Genomic DNA, 10,779 nt, shown 5'->3' on the forward strand with positions numbered 1-10,779 from the left:
TGCGGCCCCAAGCTTTGACCAGTCGCATATTCGGGACGCCGACTGGTAGATACAGTGGTGTGCTGCCGCCTGGGTGGAATGAAGAGCTTTGGTATGTTCGCTGCCGGTGGTGCCCTCATGAGGCTAAAGGTCTTAGACGCCTCCTCCATCTCTTTGAGCTGTTTGTTCAAGTCCTTCCCAAATAAAAATGAGTCGGTCTCTACTGATGGAGTTTTGCATAATCCTGCAAATTTAGGATTGAGGGCCGGCCTGATGTTGTCTCTTCTCAGGTTATTCAGCTCATATTGTGTCGTGCACATGAGTGCCAGGACATCCTGTTGGTGAGATGTCATATCTACGGTCTTGACACCCCGCGCATAGGCTGTTATAGCCGCCGTGAGGAGGCGAAGAATGCGCTGGAGTTTGACCTCCTGTGTCCGAATCGGTCGCCCCACGTTGCCCCATATTTGAGGATTGAGGCTCTTGACCTTGAGAGCCTCACAATTATCCGGGGCTTTGTGCTCCTCCAGCACTTGGGCGAGCACCTTCTCCTGCAGTGGTTTGTTGGAGAGATGGTTTATGCTGGCAGCCATCCTTGGCTCCAGCGGTGCTCCAACCCGTGGGGTAGCGACGAATCGGCTTACGACCCCTAGCAGCTCTTCCTGCACACCCTGCTCTCTTTCGGCTCCTTCCGCCTGCCCCATACTCAGACCAGCCTGCCCCTGGTCACCGATGCTAACCTCCCATTCCTGGTCCGAGGTCGCAAAGGGAGGTGCCGGACTCAGCACCATGGAGGGGGCGCCTGTCCTGTCTGTCCGAGAGCGCTGCTGCTCTTGGTAGACCATCCCCTCCAATAGCTGCTGGATGCAGCTTAGGCGGCTGTCTCTCCCCCGCTTTGGGGTGGACATTTCCCCTCCCTCCGACGAATCGGAGACGACCGGCCCTTTGGCTTCCTAGCCCCTTTCCCAGTCCGCCGTGTAGGCTCTGGCGAGACTGGCTTGGCTCGGTCTCAGGGATAGCGAAAACCGCTCTACGAGCGACGCTGCCGCCGGTTGCTGCCCCGCTGGTAGAGTTGGAGCGGGGCAGTTCCTCTTTGCGAGTTCTGCGTTGTGTTCCTGAACTCTGTAATAAAACACAACTGCAAACTCACCTTTCCAATGCCCAAGAGTCGTTCCTGCAGCTCAGGCAGCTGTCTCTCCCCCTCCTGGGTGGAGAGACTTCCCAGTCCAATGTCGTTCCACTGCCGGGTTTTCCACACATCCAGCCCGCTCCCTTTTGCCGTTGACGTGGTCAGGTGCTAGCGGGCTGGCTCGGTCCCGGTGTTGGGTTTGCGGACCGCCCGCTAAGCGGTCCTACCGCCTGTTGCTGCCCTGACTCTCTCTTGAGCGGGCAGGTGCAGCATATTTCCCCCCTCAGCCCGCAGCTGATGCTGGCGGGCTTGGTGCAGAGTCGGGAGCGGGCCGCTGATTAGCGGACCTCGCTCTCCCTGTACTCGGGCTGCTGCTCACCTGCACTCGGGCTGCAGCGTACTCCACGCCAGCTCTGCACAGCGGGTTCCCCTAACGGCTCCGCAAATGTCGGAAGCCTCCTCCCGCCCGCCTGCCTGCCTGCCTCACCTGGACAGTGCGTGGAGAGCGAGCGAGGACTAAGGGGAACCCCCAACGCAGTGCTAGCGCCGTCTTCCAGCTGTCAACTGTAGCCCCTGGGGAGATTTTCTCGGCACCGGCACAGGTCCCATTCATGGTCCGCCGGCGCTCTGTCTCCCTGGTAGCGTCTTTCCTCCCCTCCCTCGAACGGGAAACTCCTGCCAGAGTCCAAGGGGGCCGCTTGCACGTCCCTGCGGGAAAAAACAAGCAGACGCAAAGGGGCTGTAAAAGTAAAGGTAAGTACTTACCTAAACTTAGATTCTCTCTCGTTTCTTCGGGAGCCCTGACTCCCGGCTGCCGCTTTGCATGCCGAAACGTAATCATGCCGCAACGCGTCCTGGGACGGGCTTCTTCACGGAATCACTCACGTGACTCCGAAGTAAAATCACATGTGGTTAAAATGCACATTGTCAGATTTTAATAAAGGACATTTTTATACATTGGTTTCACCATGTAGAAATGACAGTTGTGTTTATTCATAGTCCCCCCCATTTCAGGGCACCATAATGTTTGGGGCACATGGCTTCACAGGTGTTTGTAATTGCTCAGGTTTGTTTAATTGCCTCCTTAATGCAGGTATGAGAGCTCTCAGCACCTCCAGTTTTTCCATCACCTTTGGAAACTTTTATTGCTGTATGTCAACACGAAGACAAAAGTTGTGTCAATGAAAGTCAAAGAAGCCTTTATGAGACTAGGAAACAAGGATATCAGCCAAACCTTAGGCTTACCAAAATCAACTGTCCATCATTAAGAAGAAAGAGAACACAGGTGAGCTTACTAATCACAAAGGGACTGGCAGGCCAAGGAAGACCTCCACAGCTGAAGACAGAAGAATTCTCTCTATAATAAACGAAAACCCCCAAACACCTGTCCGATAGATCAGAAACACTCTTCAGGTGTGGATTTGCCAATGACCACTGTACGCAGAAGACTTCATGAACAGAAATACAAAGGCTACACTGCAAGATGCAAACCACTGGCTAGCTGCAAAAATAGGATGGTCAGGTTACACTTTGCCAAGAAGTACCTAAAAGAGCAACCATAGTTCTGGAAAAAAGGTCATGTGGATAGATGAGACGAAGATTAACTTGTATCACAGTGATGGCAAGAGCAAAGTATGAAGGAGAGAAGGAACTGCCCAAGATCCAAAGCATACCACCTCATCTGTGAAACACAGTGGTGGGGATGTTATGTCCTGGGCATGTATGGCTGCTGACGGTACTGGCTCATTTATCTTCATTGATGATACAACTGCTGATGGTAGTAGCATAATGAATTCTGAAGTGTATAGACACATCCTATCTGCTCAAGTTCAAACAAATACCTCAAAACGTATTGGCCAGCGGGTTCATTCTACAGCAGGACAATGATCCCAAACATACTGCTAAAGCAACAAATGAGTTTTTCAAAACTAAAAAATGGTTAATTCTTTAGTGGCTGTCAATCACCCGATCTGACCCAATTTAGCATGTGTTTTATATGCTGAAGAAAAAAACTGAAGGGGACTTTCCCCAAAACAAGCATTAGCTAAAGAAGGCTGCAATCCAGGCCTGGCAGAGTATCACCAGAGAAGACACCCAGCAACTGGTGATGTCCATGAATCACGGACCTCAAGCAGTCATTGCATGCAAAGGATATGCAACACAATACCAAACATGACTACTTTCATTGACATGACATTGCTGTGTCCCAAACATTATGGTGCCCTGAAGTGGGGGGACTATGTATAAACACAGCTATAATTTCTACATGGTGAAACCAAAAGGTATAAAAATGGCCTTTATTAAAATCTGACAATGTGTACTTTAACCACATGTGATTGTTTTTTTACTACAAATCTCAAATTGTGGAATACAGAAGCAAATAAATAAATGACAGGTCTTTGTCCCAAACATTATGGAGGCCACTGCATCTGCACTGTGCAATTAAGGCGGTAATTAAATCATGCTGAGAGTGCTGATGACAAAATTTAGGGAATTAGCTTGGGGTACTTATTTTGGCCAACACATGTGGGAACCCATTAATAGAGAATTATTAATTTCATAATGTTGGCTTTCTCCCAGTCAGTGATAAAACTGTGTGATCAGCACTTACAGGCAAATACAGGCAGCAAAAGCAGGCAGGGCTCCAATCTTAGAGAAAAAAAAAATACTGCCAGGGCATTTAGGTTAAAATGTGGAAAATGCACACATTTTAATATAAATCTCAGATAGTAGTTAAAATTAGCATGTATTTAATATTATAACACTGGAGTAATGAGATAGGGAGGCTGTACCTGCTGGACTTGGCATTATCGGTGTTCCTGGAGGACCTCCGCCACCAGGGGGCCCCTGTGAACAAAACGCACATCAGCTTTGATTGAATCATTGATTGTCTGGGTTATGCTGCTGTCAGTAACTGGGCTAAGGCATTGTTGGGTCACTGAACACTCTCAACAGAATACTAGAAAGCAGTAGACATGGGTTTTTTCCAAAGACCACAAACAAAACTGCGGGATAATTTCAACCAAAGAGGTGCAGGTTTGTACGTCAATTGGCCTCTGTAAATTGTCCATAGTTAGTAGGATAGAACTAGTGTATGGGTGATTGCTGGTTGGCGTGGATCGGTGGGACGAAGGGCCTGTTTCCACCCTGCATCTCTAACCTAAACCAGGGGGGCAATTCTGCCCGAGTCACAGATGGAATTCAATCAATACTTAACACAAAGCTGCAACCCACCTTTTTTCCAGTTGTTCTATTCTCATAGCCAACTTCAGTGGGAGCAAAACTGAACGTGTTATACCTGGAGCACCTTATACTGGAGGCAAATCCCTTTGCTTTGACAACTTTTCTGTTGCACCCAATGACAAATAGTTACCAAGTTCAGCATTTTACACCAGCAAGTCAGTAAAATATCAAATACATAGAATTGCCCCTCTGGTAGAGGTTAGAGATGCAGCGTGGAAACAGGCCCTTCGTCCCACCGAATCCATGCTGACCAGCAATCACCCATACACTAGGGAAAATTTACAGAGGCCAATTGACGTACAAACCTGGCACCTCTTTGGTTGAAAGTACCCGTCCACCAAGTCCACGCATTTCACACTAGTTGTGTGATATCCCACTTTCTTTCGCATCATCACCCAACACACCAAGCGCAATTTATGGAGGCCAATTAACCTTCAAACCTACACATCCTTTGGGGTGTGGGAGAAAACCTGAGCACCCGGGGAAAACCCACATAGTCACAGAGAGATCGTGCAAGCTCCACACAGACAGCAACCGAGGTCAGGATCAAACCCAGGTCTCCGGTGCTGTGAGACAGCAGCGCCACCAACATAACACATGTAGGATTCCAAATGCTAAGACAAATTACTTCATTTTTTAAAATTTACCAAGACATACTTTACTTGGCCTTGGGTGTGGAGAGAAGCTACCTTCTTTCTACTTTCTCATTTAGATCAGTCAATAGTGAACCTTTTACCTATCATCAATTGCTTTGGACAAATAATTTTCCTTCATTTACACTTATTTGCCTCATGCAAGATATTCCCAAAAATGCAAATACATACCCCATATGTACCAGGAGATGAGGAGTACGGACTCTGCAAAGTAAAAAAAAAACACTATTTAGAGACTTCAGATCATACTTGCTTAACAATGAACAGAAATTTAAAATCTCTTATGAATAAAGTGTGTGAGTGTGTGTGAGAGATTATTTTTTTCCTGTTGCTTCATAGGCACACTTCTCTTTATAAATCCTCAGAAGTCCACATGTCCTGTGTTCACAGGCAAGCCAATCAAAAACATGGTCAAACTATTTACAGGATGGCTTTAGGGTCTATCACAATCCTGCCAGGTATTGGTTATTGGAATTCTCTTGGCACAATTAATGTGAAGGTGATTTTTCTTTGTCTAATATAATCCCACTCCTGCCTATCAGCATCAACAAAGGGACATGTCTTTGTAACAGCTTTTGCAAATGACACCCCCAAAAATAATGAATAATTTTATGTACTCTTGCAATTAATGTAATAAAAACTCAACAGCCAATTTATGTACAAAAATCTCAAACAGCAATATAATAATAACCAAATTATGTTATAAATTCCTGTCTGGGTAAGACTTCTGTGCCTTCAGGCAGATATCACATGATAGATGCTAGAGGTGGGGCCCACTAAACCTCCACAAGAATGACATTTGATTCAGCCATGTTTCTTATTTAGCTGTCTGAAACACCATCAGGAAAAAAAGATGGCTGTTCAGCTTAAAGTGAAAAATTACAACGTTTAAGTTTAAGAAGTTATCAAAAAGCACAATACCATCAGTGTTTTTAAATAATACATTAAAAATGTTCGATTTAATTATTAATCACTTTTTTTATTCAGACCTTTCAGTAACGTCTGAAGGAACTAAATAAATGGCGACAATATTTCTATCCATTATTCCCAAATGTCATGCTGGGGAATTGAAACTTTGACCCGTGCTTGTCTAAGCTAGAGATACAATGTGGAAACAAACCCCTCAGCCCACCAACTCCATTCCGACCATCGATCACCCGTTCCTACTCGTTCCATGTTAGACCACTTTCTCATCCATTCTCGACATGCTAGGGGCTTGACAAAGGCCAATTAACCTACAAACTCGTCTTTGGGATGAGGGGGTGAAACTGGAGCATCTGGAATAAGGCCATGTGATCAGAAGGAGAATGTGGAATCTCCATTCGGACAATGCCCCAAGTCAGGATGATACCCAGGTCTCTGGTGCTGAGAGGCAGCATCTTATTGCCACGGTTCTGCCCAATAAAAAAAAAATTCTGAACTCAGTGGACACCTGTCAAAAGTTCGATAAATAACTGCGGGAATTATCCGCAAAATCCCATGCTTTCTTAAAGACATACATCACTCAGAATGAGCAAAGTAGAGCTATGGAATCTTTAATATTTACTTGGAAGAGCAGAAAGTGCTTCTGTTCTGTGGATCATCCATGCGCTGCCTCAGTGGAGACTTCTGTGCTCTAAATTGTGTCCCCCTCTAAGCCAGAGTATCCCAATTTAGAACAGTATTACTATGCTGCCATCATCAGGCCCAAGACCTGGAATAGCACGAGAGCACTATTCCAGTGCTTTTTAACAGCTGGGAAAAAACTCTCCCTGAATCTGGAGGTATGTGTTTTCCAACTTCGGTATCTCTTGCCTGATGGGAGAGGGGAGAGGAAGGAGTGACTGGGGCGAGACTGCTCCTTGATTATGATGGTGGCCTGCTGATGCAGTGTGAAGTGGAAATGGAGCCAAAGCATTACGTTGCTTTGCATAATGGTTTGGCTTGCGTCCACAACCACCATCTCCAAAACCATCTCATTCAAAACTGTAAACCATTCAATCCTTATGAATGATCAATTTTCAAGTTTGCCAACTGCACCAGTACAGGGGCTCTCTGGGTAACAATTAACCTGTTTTTCAGTAATCTGATTTTCTACAAATTCTCCATACATTTGTAAATCATTTTTAATGCTAGCAATATTCTCTGGTGTCTGGAAACAATACATGTTTCTTTAGATTAATTATGGGTATTATTAAGGTGGCTACTCAATTAAATTACAGCAAGTTTACACAAACTGATAAGATGTGCGTTACTATAGAAAATGTGTGTTTCTGACTTGGAGAATTGGCTTATGGACACTTCCCTGGCACGGAACCCTTACGTAACTGATGGACTGACTTTTTTTTTGTCTAACAGAGTCCCTTCACTTCCCCACTTACAGTACACTCTTGACCGAGTAAATCTGGCAGATTTTGTGGGTCATCCTTAATGGACGAAAAGTAACTAATCTTAATTGCATTATAAATTCTCTTGCGGGTCTGCAAAAGGCCCACCCACGCCCTTGTTAATGTTTTATTTTTTATGTTCCAATAAAAGATCCTACAGGTTGCCTTTATATTAACCACCAAAACATTCCCATCTTTTTTTTTCTTTGGCAATTTTAGCTTTGCAGACAGAGCACAAATATTCTGTACAGCTCTGGTCACCTCGTTACTGGAAAGAAGCAATTGTGCCAGAGTGGGTGCAGAAAAGACTTAAAGACATTGAGAAACTGCAGACATGAGGTAAGATTGAATAAGCTAACATTGCTTTCTTTGAAACAGAAACTTAGGGGGAGAGATTTTATGCAGTTCAGTGTAAATAGGAAGAACATATTTCCCTTCTGTGGAACATCCTAAACCTGAGACAAGGATTTAAAGAAATTGGTGAATTATTGGAGGTGTTGCAAGGTGGTCATTTTTCTCCCAGAGCGTGATAGTGCTCTGGAATTCTGAAAGGATGGTTGTGGCAGAAACCCTAACTGCATTTAAACTGTATTTGGATGTGTACGTGGAAACCAATAAATTTACACGCTGCGGGCCTAGTGGTGGAAGGTGGGATTACTATTTCTGCCGTCACTAACATGATGGGCCAAATGGCCTCCTATGTTATCAATTTTATATGGTTCTTTATTACATTGGCTGTTAGATATTTGTAACAAAGAAAATGGATGCAAAAGAGTTGTGCCGTATGAGATGATACCAAATAGAATCCAAACGTTTCCAAGATGATCTAATGGAGATCTTGATGTCAGCAGAAGTGTAGACTTGAAGTTATTCCCACTTGAAGGCATCAAAGCATTGCAAAATCCAAGAGGGACTCACGAGTGCTTCATTACCATGAGAGTGTTGCAATTTCTCAGAGGGCAGTGAATCTCTCGAACTTTCTACCCCGCAGGTTGCGGAGGCCAGGTCACAGGGCATTGGTAAAGAGTTAATACATTTTTGTAAGATCAGGATGATGGGGAGCCACCACAGATGAGGAGCTGAGGCCTGAGCAGGCAAGTCCTATTTTCTTATGCTCTTCCATACGGAGCGGCTAAGACAAATAGTATTTATAAGTATGATAAATAAAGGAATAGAATGTTATATTAAAGGTAGAGGACACAATACTGTGTGAAATGCAAACACAGGGATGGATCTGTTGGGAAAAACGCCTTATTACTATACTGTGACACATGTGTAACAGCATGTAAAAGCAGTATTACTCACTGAGTTGGCATTAGAAGGATTAGGCCATGGCCGTCCGGCCCCGGGACCCCTGAAATTTAAATACATTATTTTAACTCTTAGTTCAATTTTGTGTCACTAAGTCTTTATAAGTCTCCATTAAACCTTCAATTATCTTTAATCTTCAGATCAACTAAACTCATCCATGGTGCAAGCTTCAAAATTGTACAAAAGAATATCCAAGTAGTAAAAAGGACCAACAATTATAAACATGTCATTATCCTCACAAATTTGAAGTCATGCAAGCAAAGGAAATACCTTGTAATCAACAATATATTGGAAGTTTATACCTACTTATCTCCACTTTTTAACAATTTATGTGAACACAAGCAAGAAACTTATGCAAGAAACTTACATGTTCATTCCCGCCATGCCGGGACCTATTGAATTGGGTGGAGGTCTCATTGAACCGCCATAGTTCTGCAACGATAACCAAGGATCAGACTACCATAACGAGAAGGAAACCAGTGAAGAGCAAGGAAGGGAAGAAAAAAAAAGTTAATGTTATTACACACATTCCCAATACGTGCCAAAAGAAAACAGTGCCAACTGATGTCAAACTGATTCTCAGTCTCAATTTGCAGTCATTTTCTTGGTAATTTCAAACCCAAAGGGGTCTTACAGTCCCAAGAGGATAATTACTTTGATCATCTGGCATCTACCCAAATGTAATCAGGTGTCATAAGCACTACACATTCAGCCCCTTCGTAAAGTAATAAAAGCACAAATATCAATTGTGATTTTCCTCCCAATACCCATCCACAACCCAACTGCCTTAAAATACCTAATCAGCAATTAAAGGGTAACCCGAGAAAAAAATATCCAATCGAGTACAAAATTGAGGCTGAACATGCCTATGCGCAACACAACATGTCATGCCTTCAAATTCAGCAGTTTAGTGTATTACAAGTTGCACCTTCAACAGTATTGCCATTTGGAGGTGCAATTTTTAAAATCCTACTGAACTGTAGAAGATGAAGGTAGGAAATGGTGTGATATGCTGAAAATACAACAGAAGTGCTTCACTTTTTAGTATTGGATTTGAACCCCCAACCTTCTGACTGAGAAGTGAGAATAATATCCAAAGAACCAGGGCTGAGACAGGAACTTTCACTGGCCTACGTTCCTCATCTCCCGAGATCAAGGCTACTGTGAACAACCAAGATGACCAAATCCAGACCGGATAACTAAGATTAAACTGAGACTTTAGTGGCACATTGTGTATTCAGTGGCCATTGGAAATACTACTTTCACTAAATGAAAACAAGGGGTCGTTTTCAACTGATCTGCATGAACCTAAATTAACAAAATAAAACACTCATCATAGAAGCAGGAATAAGCTAATCAGCCATACCAGGGCTTAGGTCATAAGGTCATAAGTAATAGGAGTAGAATTAGGCCATTCAGCCCATCATGCCTACTCTGCCATTCAATCATGGCTGATCTATCTCTCTCTCCTAACCACATTCTCCTGCCTTCTCCCCATAACGTCTGGCACCTGTACGAATCAAGAGTCTATTTATCCCTGCCTTTAAAATATCCATCGACGGCCTCCACAGCCTTCTGTGGCAAAGAATTCTACAGATTCACTGCCCTCTGACCAAATTAATTTCTCCTTATCTCCTTCCTAAAAGAATGTCCTTTAATTCTGAGCCTATGACCTCGAGCACTAGTCTCTCTCTCCCTCTGGTGGAAAAATGCAAAGAGCTTGTTGATCACTAGTGGGCAATGAAAATGACTGAATATCCCGTGAACAATAATCGCCATGTGCAAGACTAAAAGTTGATAGATGTTTCTGTACTGCTTACCTGCTGTCCCATTGGGCCCATCCCCCGTGGAGGAGGGTTCATTCTCTGCATTGGCCCACCCATACCAGGATGTCCTGTAATAGGGAGAACAAACATTATTAAGTGAACACCACAGAATTTTATTTCGACTCCTAAATGGAGTTGGGAATATACCTCACCTTGCTGCCGTGTGGGATCCAGTGTGTTTGGTAGCAATGGCTGTGCACCGGGAACACCACCTGGGGGCTAAAAGCAATTGCAGAATTACTCAACTGCATCCAAGTTCACAAACGCTCCCT

The 10,779-nt window shown here is 44.1% G+C and overlaps 1 protein-coding gene and 1 long non-coding RNA gene across 2 annotated transcripts in view; both read right to left on the bottom strand.

Moving 5' to 3' along the window:
- Window positions 1-5,207, bottom strand: part of LOC129693832 (single-stranded DNA-binding protein 3-like) — a 28,292-nt gene extending 23,085 nt beyond the window's left edge. Inside the window, exons 1-2 of the mRNA XM_055630580.1 lie at window positions 5,176-5,207; window positions 3,901-3,955 (exon numbers count right to left, since the gene is read on the bottom strand). Of these exons, the coding sequence (XP_055486555.1) occupies window positions 3,901-3,916 (16 nt within the window). The 5' untranslated portion in view covers window positions 3,917-3,955; window positions 5,176-5,207. The remainder of the gene's footprint in view (window positions 1-3,900; window positions 3,956-5,175) is intronic.
- Window positions 5,208-6,605: 1,398 nt separating this feature from the next.
- Window positions 6,606-10,577, bottom strand: LOC129693833 (uncharacterized). Its single transcript, XR_008722922.1, has 3 exons — window positions 10,502-10,577; window positions 9,049-9,137; window positions 6,606-8,724 (listed from the first exon to the last, which is right to left on the bottom strand). It is a non-coding gene; the product is annotated as an uncharacterized LOC129693833 (long non-coding RNA).
- Between the last annotated feature and the right edge of the window lie 202 nt (window positions 10,578-10,779).

The sequence above is a fragment of the Leucoraja erinacea genome, unplaced genomic scaffold (assembly GCF_028641065.1).
Source record: "Leucoraja erinacea ecotype New England unplaced genomic scaffold, Leri_hhj_1 Leri_439S, whole genome shotgun sequence".
In the NCBI taxonomy this organism is placed as follows: Eukaryota; Metazoa; Chordata; class Chondrichthyes; order Rajiformes; family Rajidae; genus Leucoraja; species Leucoraja erinaceus.